Source organism: Tiliqua scincoides, chromosome 6, assembly GCF_035046505.1.
Source record: "Tiliqua scincoides isolate rTilSci1 chromosome 6, rTilSci1.hap2, whole genome shotgun sequence".
Taxonomy (NCBI): Eukaryota; Metazoa; Chordata; class Lepidosauria; order Squamata; family Scincidae; genus Tiliqua; species Tiliqua scincoides.
In genome coordinates, this window is record NC_089826.1 from 649815 (window position 1) to 663284 (window position 13470).

General features: G+C 54.4%; 1 protein-coding gene across 1 annotated transcript in view; it reads left to right on the plus strand.

Moving 5' to 3' along the window:
• RAB11FIP5 (RAB11 family interacting protein 5) overlaps positions 1 to 12078 on the plus strand; it is a 34909-nt gene extending 22831 nt beyond the window's left edge. The window contains exons 5-6 of the mRNA XM_066631718.1: positions 7326 to 7515; positions 8846 to 12078. Of these exons, the coding sequence (XP_066487815.1) occupies positions 7326 to 7515; positions 8846 to 9061 (406 nt within the window). The 3' untranslated portion in view covers positions 9062 to 12078. The remainder of the gene's footprint in view (positions 1 to 7325; positions 7516 to 8845) is intronic.
• The last annotated feature ends 1392 nt before the right edge of the window (positions 12079 to 13470 follow it).

Below are 13470 nucleotides of genomic sequence, written 5' to 3' on the forward strand. Positions count from 1 at the left end.
CCAGAGACCTGTAAACACCCCCCCCCCCGAGCAGTGTGACAGTCAGACTCCTTGCATTATCCCATGATACCTAAAAGGTGAAATGTTGCTCCCCAGCCCCTGAATGTGGACCTCCCAACACAGGGAGTGAGACGATGCCTGAACTATCAATGCAGTTTGGTGGGAACCACCAGAGTTCATGGGCATTGGAGGGCAGGTTCAGGTAAATGTCCATGTCAAACCAGAGGTTTTCCATCTGTTTCTGCACAGATTCAGAAGGCAGCTGCCAGCCTGCCACCTCCGTCCCACCTTTTGGGACTCGAAGCTTGCAGAAATGACTGTCTGCCTTAGTCTTTGCAGAAGGGGACAACTTGGGCCTGGCTTGCGTAGGGTCTGCAGGGTCTTGCTGATTTGAACCGTCAATCACCCATCTGGGTCTTTGTTCCGAGAGGTGAAAAGGCTGTTGTTGAAAGTGGTCCACGTGGTGGTCTGGTGACTTCACGCTCTCACACACACCCTGATGGGGATGACCCAGCTGAAGTTGCAGCTCCATGATGGAGACAAGGCCTGGCAGGTGGGGGGGGGGCACCAGTGTGAAGAGGTGCTGCCAGTCCGTGTGGCCTTCTCTGCCTTGGGAGGCGGCTGCTTCAGGGGCTGTGGGCTGGAGATGCAAAATCTCCAGAAGACCTGAAACTTTGGAATAATCCGGCATGTGCTTCCCATTCCAGCCTCCTTGTGAGGGAGGAGGAATGTGGGGAGTTCCTGGGGCTGTGCCATCACTTGGCTCGGGTGTGGGCCTCCAGCAGTTGCCTGCTGTGTGCCCTTGAGCTGGCTCCTGTGGCTTGGAGGGTGCAGGTGGGTTTGGCAGGAGAGCGGCTTCTTTTGGTTGGCTGCTGCGACATTGCCGTCCTCTGAACAAAAAGAGTCTGCCATCAGCTATGTGGGGCTCTCTGGCTTGGAACCAGGAAACCCCCCCCCCCGTATTCTCCTTCGGTTTTCTGTCTGAGGCAGAGGGGCTGCTGGGCTGTGGAGGGGCAGAGGACAGGAGGCTGTGGAGGGGAAAGGGACTGACTGGGAACCTGCCTTTCCTGGATCTGTCCAAGGTGGCTCAGTCATTCAGACAAAGACTATCTGTGATACAAATGCTTAAAAAAACGCTGCCACAAGAACAGAGAGGAAAGGAGCAGCATAAAAACAGATGGAGGAAGACAACAATCTGGAAACGCCCCTCCAGAAGCAGGCAGGGAAAAGACTCAGCTCTTGGGTGGCTGGTGTGTCCATGCCCTGAGGGGGGCCTCTGTTGGAATGCAGAGCTCTCAGGCAGGTGAGGGAATAAAGGAAAGCCCAGCTAGTGTGTGCAGTGGGGAGTCCCCCTCAGTCCATTGCTCAGCTTGGGCTGCTGGTGGGTCATGTCCCTTTGCTGAATCAGATGCTGACCGAGGTGGGGATTGGTGCAGCACCAGCACTGTACATGCACTACATGGAGGTCCCTGCCCTGAGGGGCTTACAGTCCAGTTGCAGGCACCAGGGAGCCTGTAGGGGAGAGAAGGGAGTAAAGGAGGGGAGCTCGTGTGGCTGTTAAGGTTCCACCTGCTCTGGCTTAGTGACAGGAGGGAACAGGGACTCTGGTATGGAGTCCCTTTGGAAGAAGGTGGGATTCAAGGAGGGGTTTGAGGGAAGCGAGAGGGGAAGCTTCCTGAGGTGTTCGAGGAGGCAGCTGCAAGCTTAGGAGGACAGGGGAGGAACAGGAGAGTGGAGAGTGCTGGAGCTGGAGGACCCAGGCCCTGGGCAGGAATGTGGTGGGAGATGAGGGCTGAGAGGTTGAGGGGGCTTCAAGGTCAAGGGGGTGGTGCTGCATCTGGAGGCAGGCAGTCTGGGAGGTGAGTGACCTTGGCAGTAGAGGGCTGGTGGGAGGGAGGGCTGGCTGGGAGGAGCTGGTGGAGGACCAGCAAGGAGGAGGAGATGGCAGGAGAGGACCAGGGCCAGAACTTGAGTTGACTTGTTGGAAGGGCAGAAAGGAAGGGACGGGATCTAGCAGTGTTGCCGAGGGAGAAGAAACATGACATGGGAATGCAGGAGGGAGAGGAGTGAAGGGGAAGGGCAGGGTTACACACATGTTTTGCAGGCTGCATGGCAGCTGTGGTTGTGGAGCGAGTGCGAGGAGAGGAAGTCAAGTTTGGTCTTCTGCATATTTATTTATTTATTTGATTTTTTGAGTGTCCACACTGGAATGTTAGCCAGAGTTGAAGTTGTGGGTTTGGGTAGCAGGAGAAAGTTCTGGGGCGGAGAGGTAGAGCTGGGTGTTGGTCAATGTGTGGGTGGTATTGAGAGCCATGGGCCTGAGTGAGGTCACCCAGGGGTAAGGAGGGAGAATAGCAACTCTGGAGCGCGCAGAGGGGGTGGTCCAGATTTCCAGCTGAAGATGTTGTGCATCTTTGACCTGTTGCTTGGAATCTGGAAAATGTTTTGGCGTTTGCCCCAGGAGTGTTTCAGGTGCAGAAATATCTTTGTTGCAGGCTGACCCTGAACTCTGCAGAATAGGAGGCAAAATCTAGACTGGGACCCATCAAGTCCAATTGCATGGAGACAGTCCAAGGGCTGGGGAAGAGAATGGAGAATTTCTCAGCCTCTTTTTGTTGTCATTTCCCTAAATTCTTCTGTGACATTCCTGTTCTATGGTGTGTTCTTTGTCCTCACGTGAGTGAACGTTAACTGTTGGATCTTAAGGGTTAACGCAGAAACCGTGGGATGGGTCCTGGTGGCTGGTGGCGTTCTCTGTTCCTTGCTGCCCTGGCAGGAGTGGCATTGCCTGTGAAGGGCAAGGGAGGAGTGCTGGAGAGTGGAAAGCAGCGGGTTTTCTCTAGAGGAGTACGGAGGCTGCAGAGACACGGCCTGCCTGGCAGTGTTTGAGGCTGCTGTGTTCATTCTGCTCCTGGCCAGTCCCCGAATGCCTGTGGGTGCCACTCTTTTCCCCCAACAGACACCCTTGCCTTCTTTCCACGGAAGATGACTAGTTGCGGCCTTGATGAGAAGGTGTTGGGCCTGGAGCCCAGCTGCAGCTGGCAGAGGGAGCAGGGCGGTTGCTGGTGGGCACAGACAATGTCACACGCTCATGCGTGACTTGGCCACTTGTAGGTCTTGGCTGGAGGAGCTTTAGATGCAGGGAGAGGAGTGTTCTGCTCATGGGGCTGCTGCAGCTGGCATAGAGTTTAGCCGAGGGAGGGAGGGAGGGAGAGGAGGCCCAGAAACTGCGAGTGGGGTCTCTGCTAGTGCTTTCTTGACTCCCCCCATGCCACATCCCTTGCTATTGTGGAGTGACCTTTCCGCTCTCTGGAGCAGCTGGGAGGAAGGGGACTGCAGCAAGGAGGGGCAGGGGTCACTCTGGACACTGTTGACAGTGCTGAGGAGCCCTCCACCACTCTCTGGCACCACAGATGCTCGGAGAGGCCTTGTGCTTCCGCAGAGGGCTGGTGGGAGGGGGAGCAGCTCTTTCCCTGCTGTGCAGAAAGCAGGCCGCTGCAGTCTCTCTGTCTTATCCTGGAATTTAAAAACAGGCGCAGAGCTCTGGGCCGCGAATGCTCAGGACTTAAAGTGCTCAGACATTTTTAGACTGTTTTTGGTCAGCAGGTGGTGCTGTTTCTATATGGATCTCCTCTATAAGGTGCCCGAGGAGTAGTGAATGAGTGGGGGAGGGAATTTTTCTTCACTGCCTCCGCGAAGAGTCTGGTCACCCAGTGAGTGCTGTTCTGCCTGTCTATGCTGGTGGGAGGGGCTGGGGGCGTGCAGCCCCCTCCTGGCAGTTGTCTGTCCTCCTCTGCCTCCCTGGAGCAAGGAAGCCACCTTATACTACTCAGAGGCTGCTTGCAAGAGCAGCGGGGCTCCCAAGGGAGCTGGGTGGGGGCAGGCACTTTTCCGTAAATGAACTGGAGAGGATGTGAGCAGTGAGCAGAGGGACCCCCATTGCCCATGGTGCCAAATTATTCCAGCAGGTGAAAAGCAGATGGGGCAGCCAGCAGCTCCAAGATTGTGTCTTGTCTTCAAACCGAGGGACTGGACAAACTGGGAATGTGCCGTGGCCAGTGGAACTCAATGCAAGTGGCAAGTGATGCAGGCGGGTGCAGAAAATCTGAGCCTCACCCAGAAGTTGATGGGACCAGAGCCTACCACGTGGGCAGGAAAGAAAGCTGGGAGTCCCAGTGTCAGTTTGATGCCACGGATCTCTCCATGTATGGCAGCTGTGGCCATGGCACATTCCAGACTAGCTGTTAGTAGGAGACGGCTTGGAGAACACACCCTTGTGGTGGGGTGTGGGAAGGAGATGCAGTGACTGTTCAAACTCATGGCTGACTTTTCCCCAACCGAGATGTTCCTCAGAGAGAGCCACAGCCCCCCTGCTGGGAAGCCCTCTGTGCACCCAGAGGTGAAATGGGCCCCTGCTGGTGGAAAGAATGCCCCCCCAGCCAGCCCCCTCCATTTAGAAGTCTTCTCCCATTCATGCCTTGACTAGGGCGGCACCTGCAGCTCCTCTAGATCAGCCACATCGGACTCGGCTTGCTGTAGTTCAGATTCAGGAACCTTTTATTGGCATAAAATGCAGTATTTACCCCACCTGTCCTCATCCAAAGGAAGGCGCCTGAGGCAGCTTCCAAAAGAAAACCTTTAACGGGAACAACACAGTGACCAGAAAACAGAGGAAACCTAAATCCAACCACCCCAGAGAGCAGGTGGGCTTCCAGCTACTGGCAGGGAGGGGCCCAGGAGGCTCTAGTCCCTGGAGGCAGGGAGTTCCACTTGCAAAGCACCACCACAGAGATGCCCTCTCCCGAATCTCTGCTGGGAGTGCAGTGTGTGAGAGCTGACTTCAGGGGGTATGTTCACAACCTGCATAAAGCCTGACTCAATACGCGGTTTCATTCAGTTTGATCAAAGTGCTCTCTGTGAAAATGCAGTCGCAGCAGCAGGGTGGGATTGGACTTCTCTGCTGTTAGAGCCCTGGAGTGTGTGTGCTTGTGTTTGTTGGGGCTGTTGTGAGTGTGGGGAAGTTGGGGTGTGTGTGAGGTGTGTGCATGTGCTGGAAGATGGATTGATGTTTGGGTGTAAGCCAATATTTGTGGACTCCTGGAGATGATGATGTTCCCACAATTTTTCCATGACTCGGGCCACAATCCTATGCATATCTACTCAGAAGTAAGTCCTATTGTGTTCAGTGGGGCTTACTCTCAGGAAAGTGATAGAATTGCAAGAAAATCAGGCTTTCATCAAATGGTCATAAATTCAATATTTAGAGGTTACGTATTAGTAGTGGATTCCATCTTAATTTTTGAAAGGAATTTATTCTGGCCGATGCTTTTCAAAAAAAATCTGATCTTAATCAGTGCTTGTGTGTTTTATGAAAATATAGCCTCTCTTTGTCCCCATTGCTTGTATGCTTGCTCTGGGGTGGAGCACCACTGGCTCCTGGACAGTAGTGCCTAGGAGGTGGTGCTGCAGAACACAGCAGCTGCGCCATGTGCAGACCCCACAGCTAGAGCACCTGTACGAGGGGGTGCAGAAGGCTGTCCCATTTGGGGCGTCTTGGCTTGGCTAGAAGGCAGGGGGGCATGCGTGCGCATGCATGCTGCTGGAATTCTGCCTGGGGGCAGCCCGGACTGGGTGACAAGAGGCCCTCCATCATCCAGTGCATTGTTGGTCTGCCAGATTTATTCATGTATCTCTCTTAGAGAGCAGCACTCAGAATGGGCACAGTTTTGCAGGCGGGGTGTGGCTGAAGAGTGTAGCCGGTGCCACTCCTCCCCGCCACCTGGATACTCTCCTCCTGCCAATGCAGCCTAGTTTGACGTCTGACTGGCAGCAGCTGTCCAGGGTTGGTGTAGATGGCACTGGACTTCCCGTGTTCAACTCGCTGTGGAGCTGGCTGTGTCCAGGGGCTGCTTGCTGCTGCGGAAAGAGGCGTGGCAGCACCACCTCTCCTTACTCGCCCTTCTGCTGCTCTCCAGTCCCCCCCCCCCCAGCTGCACCATTCTTTCCCATCTTGCTTGTTTGGTCTGAAGCCTCTCGGCCTGGAGTGCAGGGACCATGTGTGTTTGTGTTTGCTCCACAGCAGCCCCAGTAAGGGTTTTCTCCCAGCCTTCCCATGCAAGCCTCTGCTGTGGGGCCTCTCTGTCCCCAAGTGGGAAGCAGGGGGAGCAATGCCACGCTGCACAGGCTCTGCCAGCACAGCTCCAGAGTGACTGGGGAGGCACTTCATCTGGAACTGTTCTTGGCAGCAAAGTCTTTTTTGGCCCTGTGGGCAAGTGAACGTCTGCTGGCATCCAGTTCTGGGTTTGGGGAGGACCATGTGCAGGGGCAGCAGGGGATGGAAGCTCCAGGGTGCAGATGCGGGCCGGCTCTTTGGATGCTTTAGTGCAAGGAGTGTGCAGGTTTCTTTCTCCCACAGGGCTGACACTGTTTGTGGGGCCTGCATGCTGCAGTTTTGGTCCACTAGGCAAAACTCCTGTCACAACAGCCAGTGTCATGCCTTTTATTAGGGCCACCAGAACATTTGCAAATGAGTGAGTGTGGTTGTGCATTCCCCCGAACCGTCTTGGGGGTGGGGGCAGTGACCCCACAGCTCTGAGATGGAGCTCATGTGTTGCATGCAGGTGGTCCCCAGTTCAGTTCTAGGCAAAGTGGGGAAAGTCCCCTGCTTGAGTGGTGGGCCACTGCTGCCGGTCAGCGCAGGCAGTGCTGGCCTCGCTGAAGAGGGCTCGGACTTGGGGGAAAGGTTAGAAGGCAGCTTCCAACATGCCTCGGAGGACACAGGGTAGCCCTGACAAAAGAGCCCCAGGCTGGCTCCCTGCCTCTTGTTTTTTCTCCCCATTACTCTAATCAGAATATCAGAAAGGCCCTTGTGGGTCAGAGCCAGGACCCATTTGGTCCAGCTTTCTGTATCCTGCAGTGGCTCACTGGTTGCCTCTGGGAGCACTCAAGACCACAGGATCCCTGCATCCTGGGTTGCTCCCTTGCACCAGGCATCCCAAGAAGGGTGACCTCTGGATTTCAGAGGGAGTCTACAGTCCTCATGACTTGAAACCATGATGGAGCTTTCCTCCAGGAGTCTGACCAACTCCCTTCTATGAGAGGTCTTGCAATACAAGGTTCGTGTTCCACTTACAGTTTTTGGATTTTTTTTCTGCCCACCACCAAGGGTTCCACAGATGGCCTTTCTGTTGTTAGGCCTTTTGCAGATATCACGTGTACACAGAACAGTGGAATGGGGAGAGGGAAGATGCCCCTTTCTCCTGTTTTCTGCACCCCCTCTTTCCTGAACAAGGAGATCACCTAATGCTGTTGCTTGTTTCTTGCAGTCCACACCTGGTGAGGCCCATCAACACTCCAATGCCAGAGACCACTGGGGAAGAGGAAGCAGCAAAGCAGCAGCAACGCAGCCCGACCTCTGGCCGGAGTCCTGCCCTGTCTGGTCAGCAGAGACCCAAGCCAAGCAGCATTGATTCCACAGTGCCAGTTTTGCAGCTGGCAAACACAGAGCCCAAAAGGGTAAGGGGGGGTGGAACTCTGGGGCTTTCTAGTGAGGTGAGCTGTGGGCAGCACATGTTGCCTTGCTAGAAAGGCCTTGGAGCTCCCGAGAGAGACCCAAGGAAGGACTTGTCCTGTGCCCTTGCACTCAAGGCCCGCTTCCCCTGAGCTGGATGCTCCATCTCGAGCTCTCCTCCGTCTTCCTTCCTAGCGCTGCAGGCAAATGCTGACTTTCACTTTTTTCAAGATCCCATATCGGTAAACACGGAAAGGAAAAAGGGGTCTTTGGATATGTCCTGTCCTCTCTCCACATTTCCTGTGTTTTATAGTCGAAAAGTATCTGAGAGCAGCATGTGCACCTAAGGGAACAATGGCAGCCCTGCACCTCTGGGCGGAGGAGCCAATCTGGCCACCATTATTTCATCTCCCCCCCCCCCCCAGAGTTCCAGGGTTGCGTTAGAGACTGTGAGTCTGATGTCCTGAGGAAGAACTGGACTCTGGTCTTGTGGCGTTCAGAAGAAAGTCACGTGGGCAGCACATCCAGTCTGAGGAGGGAGGCGGAAGGAGCCAAGTCCTAGGGCTTCCTTTGTTCTGGGTGGCTTGTTGGGGTCCTGGCATTAGAGTTGGTCTTCCAAGTCACCTTGCCAAGCCCCTGCTTGGCTCAGTGGGGAAGATCCCCCTAGACCAGGGCTGTTCAAACCCCAGCCCTGGGGCCACTTGCTGCCCTCAGGCACTCCCAATCCAGCCTACAGGGAGCCCCCAGCCTCCAATGAGCATCTGGCCCTCCAGAGACTTGCTGTAGCCCGTGCTGGCCCAATCATGAGGGTGATTGTTGGACGTCTCACGTGAGCTGTGGGATGAGGAGTCCCCCCACTGCTTGCTGTTTCACATCTGTGATGCAGCAGTGGCAGCGAAGGAAAGGCCGGCCTTGCTTTGTGCAAGGCCTTTCACAGGCCTTGAGCTATTGCAAGACCTTCATTCATTCACGTAAGTTCCATCTCTAATATATTCATTTGTGTAAATTTATTCAAATTTGAAATTCTTTTTTTCCCGGCCCCCGACGGTGTCAGAGAGATGATGTGGCCCTCCTGCCAAAAAGTTTGTACACCCCTGCCCTAGACCACCTCCAGGAGGTGCCAGCGAGACCCGCCTCTTCCCTTAGCAGTCAGCACCATGGTCAGCTCGCTGTCATTGCCAAGAATGTTTTCCTGCTATCTGACCAGAATCTCCCCCCCCCCCAGCTTCAGCTCGTTAGGTCTGGATCAGGGCTGGGATCAAGCGCTGCTTCTCCTGTAAGGCAGAGTCTCAGAAGCCTCTGCTCCTCACCACTGTATCCTCTCTCTGCTTTCAGGACCCTGCTGGTCTGGACCCTTCAGCCAAGTATTATCACCTGACCCACGAGGAGCTGATCCAGCTGGTGCTGAAGCGAGAAGCTGAGCTGGGCAAGAAGCAGGAGCATGTGCAGGAGCTGGAGAACTACATTGACCGGCTCCTGGTGCGCATCATGGAGCAGTCCCCCACCTTGCTGCAGATCCCCCTCGGAGGGGAGCCAAAGATTGCCAAGTAGCCTCCATTCACCTGTCATGGCCTCCCTCCATTTGTTCCCCCCCATGGCTCCTCCTTGCTTCGGTTTACAGGGAGAGACAGTTCGCAGAGTGCTCTGTGCTCCCTGTCCCTTGGGTCACTGGCTGGTGTGGCATGTGGCCCCAATCCGCACAGGGCCCACTTCTGCGCTGAACAAACTCTGGAGGGTGCAGCCGGACTTGCATGACTACATACGGATCGGTGCTGCAGCCAGAACGATAGCTGGCATGGGTGTGCAGCCTTTCCTCTTCCCAGCCTGGTTCTGGTTCTGTTAATGAAGGATTGCTCAAGAGCTTTTACCCCCCCACCCCCACCTGCAAACTCTCCAGTCTGTCACTTGGCCAGCTGACTTGGTGGGGTCTGGCTCTCTTGGCTGGCAGTGCACACCTGGGGCCAGTGTGCTTCCTTTGTCCAGGCTGCCTGACTGTCACTCGTTGTTTGATCCCCATAGTCCTTCCTACTTGTTTTTGGTGATGGATGTTGCTTGTGGGTGGGTGGGGGAAGAAATACAGACTGATGGGGAGCCCATCTATCGGAAAAGTTGTGTGGCCGAGGAGAGGCACTTTGCAATTGATTCACTCTAGGAGAACCCCATTGCACTTGGAGGGGTCTCAGTGTTACTTGGGGACTAGCTCTGCCTGCTGGGCCCTTCAGGTCTGTGCCAACCACCCCACACCCCCCAGGATTGACCTGGTCTCTTTGTAGTGCTGTTCTCTGGAGTCCTCGTGGCTCCGCTGCTCTCTGTCTTGATACAGTGGGGCAATAAAGGCTTAGAGCCCTGTGTCTGCACAGCCCCTGGTGTTGAGTTCCCCACTGCATGCTGGTGCAGGGATGCTGCAGCCCACCTTGTCTGTCTTTTTCCTTGTCCTCTTTTCCTCACTGTAAGGTGGCCTGTGGAGGCAGGCAAGGAATGTGCATCAGTGGGACTTCTGAAGCGTGGCTTTCTCTTTCTGTCTCAAACACACACATCGCAGTAATAATCAGGAAAAAATGTGCCTTTTTGTTCCAGCTTCTGGAGCAGTTGGTCCTTCAGTCTCGTTTTTCTTTCTGCACTCTGTTGATGACACAGAGAGAGATTGGCCAGGTGGTGGCAGTGGGAGATTGGGACAACTTTAGATGCAGGCGATGCACTGACACCCCTTAGTGTGAGAGGCTCCTGGGCGCTCCCCATTGTCCAGTGCATGGTGGGGGCCAGGAAGGGGCTGTGTGGAATGTGAGGGTGATGCTGCCCTGTAAGGATGCCTGGCCTGACAGCTCTCTCGCTTTCCTTCTGGGCCTCTGGCAGGCTGTAGCTCGCGTTTCTCAGGGTGCTTCCAGCTCACAGAACCAAAGGGGGCAGCAGGACCCTGGAGAACGCAGCTGGCTGTTTCTCAAGCCTCTCTTGGGCTGCCGGCTGGGCAGCTGCCCTTCTCGGAGCCTCACTGTTCTCTCCTTGGACTTTGGGGCCCTGGAGGTTCCACATCCCACTGCTGCATTTTGTTGCGCTCAGAGGCAGCATCAGTTTCCAGGAACTCTGTTGGTCTTCTTCCTTGCAAAAAGGGCCTGGTGAGCACTGCTCCAGGGCAAGGGCTCTTTTTCCTGCAGCAGGTAGGCAGGTGGCCACGAGACCTGGCTGGTCCTGAGATCTAGCCCTGGGGATGTGTCCTGTCTGTTCCTGTGTCACTGGCCCCAGCTGTGCTTCCCAGGAGCCCTGCCTGAGGGCAGAGTTGCTTTAAATCGACTGAGATGGTCTCTCCTGCTGCTTCGGATGTTCTGGTTCCCAGCTTAGGTGGGCCTCCATTCCTTGGCCTCCGTGACCATTCTCCTTGCAGTCCATCTCCCATTTCCCCCCAAGTGTGGTTCCTGCTGCCAGGTTCTTTTGGCTCCAGCCTGCTTCTGCCTGTCCAGAGACCAAGATTGGTGGGGGCAGATAAAAGGAACCATTTTTAACTTGGTGTTTGCATCATTGTCTCATGTCAGATCGTGCAACCTCTGTGGGAAGGTTGCCCGGCAAGGACAGTTGATAACTTCGGAGTGTTTGTGGCTTCCTTGGGAGTCTTGGGGTAGGAAGGTGCAAGAAAGGCTGAATATACAGAGGAGGCAGTTGACATTTTCAGCTTGTTTGTGCAGGAAAGGCACCAGCCAAACTCTTCCTTGGCTTTTCCTGATGTACTGGCTGTCCTGTGAAGCACTACAGCTCTCTGTTGGGACAGGGGGTCCTTCTTCCTCCAGAGATCCTGAGCCAGGCCTTTTGGCCTTCTGCATCACCTCTGGCTCCTGCATCTTTGTGGGATGTGGCTTATACCAACACGTTCAGTCCCCAAACAGCAGAAATCTGAATACCACAAGGAGTGCTGCAAATAAGTCTGAAGATAACCTGCAGGTGTTGATGAGGTGGTGGATGAGCTGTGGAAGTGGGAGGAGAGACCACATTCCTCAGTCCCGGTCTGTGGATGGACCGGGTGACTTGTAGGTGGAATCTGTGGGCTTAGTGGACTGTGTGGAGATGCCATGTTTGCTCTTCCGCTGCCATCAGCGATGTGTCTCCACCTCACATACTTTCCTGTTCCCTGTGAGCCAGTCACCTTCCAGCCATAGCACCTCATCACCCAGAGGTGATGCTGTCTCCGGTTGCACTGAGGCATGTTTCCTACGTTGTCCTGGGTGAGCCCATTTGACTTGTGTTGCTTTTGTTTATTCTTCTGACCTAGACAGAAAAGGGGCCAGATCTGGGCCTCCTTGTGATCAAGACAACCGATAAATCTTGCCTGACACAGAGCACCATGCTAGTCTTTCTCCAGTATGAGTGCATTGATGAGTGCTGAGGGGGGTGGGTGGGTGAGGAATGAGTGTGCCTGTCCACTCGGGTCCATGCTGAGGCCTCTGCCACATCTCCTTGCACCTGGTGCCTGGGGGGGGGGATTGGTTCTCGCTTGTATTAAGGGGCTCATTGGGTGATGTTTGAAAAAGAAACTTGTTATGTTTTAAGCACTTTAAAGAAAAAAAATAAAGATGGTTGAATTTGTTGCTTAGAAATTTCTGGGTTTTTTTTTTGCAGTTGTTCCTGTTCAGTTCCCCAGGGCAGCAAATCACATGCTGAACATGCACAAAGCACTAGCTTTGTGGCACTAAATCCACAGTTATGCAAGTTCATTGTTTCGGGAGTCCAGAGAGGGATGTGTCAAGCCTCTGGCTTTCTGGCCGGGAATGCTCTCTTTGAAGAGGCAGCGGCCTGGCCCTGAAGGGAAGAAGGAGCATTGTGCCCAAGGGCAGGGCCTGCTGGGACACTGATACTGGGGGTCTTGATTGGCACAAATTCTGCAGGGAGAGATGGGGTGAGGGGTGGTTGTCAACAGGGATCTCTGCACACCTGTGAAAACAGGGGCAGAGGGACCCTCCTGGCAGCTCCAGGCAGGGGGAGGGGAGGAATCTGCTGTCACCAGACAAAGAGGGCATGTGGTGCTCTGAAGGCAGGCCGGGGTGGGCAGGGACTGATACACAGATGTTCTGGCATCTGGCTGGTCTGGTGGGGAGCAGAGTCCCCCGCACAGTGATACTGCTCTGGCAGCCAGCTCAGTGTCACCCTCATCTTGACCACCTGTCTTAATTGTTGGCTTTTCTTTTTTGGTATGTCCGTTTTAAAGTTGCGGGGGCAGCTCAGCTGCCTGTCCAGAGATCCAGCTAGCCTCGTCTCCACTTTCTACTCTTCATCCCCTGGATTATCTGCAGCTCTGACACCTGCTTCGACATATCATGGTAACCCCACTGGCACAAATTCATCAGGAGCAAAATGGGCAGCTTGTCAATCAAGCTGTGGCTGCTTGAGCTCTGCTAAGCCCAGGCGGAACTTGCTCCAGACAGAAATGTCTGGTCTCTGCACAGCAAAAGTCTTCCTATGCACCACTAAGCCACCTCTGAGCAGCCACAGTGCCTGGCACTTGCATAGTGCTCTCTGAGTATGCCAAATGCTTTGTGGGCATTAAATTGAAGTGCTGCTTCGAACCAGCACTTGATAAGGTGAGGAGAATGGTAGCTGGGACCGAAAGCAGAGAAGGGGGAACAGAGGTGACTTTTGAAAGGAGAAGTCCTACTCTGCAGCTCAGTCTTGTCACTGGTGTAAGAACGTCAACATTTACACCTCGAATGGCTCTCTTTGGAACTGTCAGTACTTCTAACTCCAACTTTGAAAAGCTATGAATAGTTCTAATGGTGGTGGCTTTCCATAGAACAAGCCCCAGTACTATTCACTTCTCTCCAGGGTAAAGCATAACATCTTACTGTGTTATCCCTTGCCTCACCATGTGCTGCCACCACAATAAAGCAGCTCTTAAACCAAAGCAGTGCTGGCCTTTTTGCTAAACTTTTAAAGAACTGGGTGGTTCAAAAATGGTGGTGTAGCCATAGACTGTACTG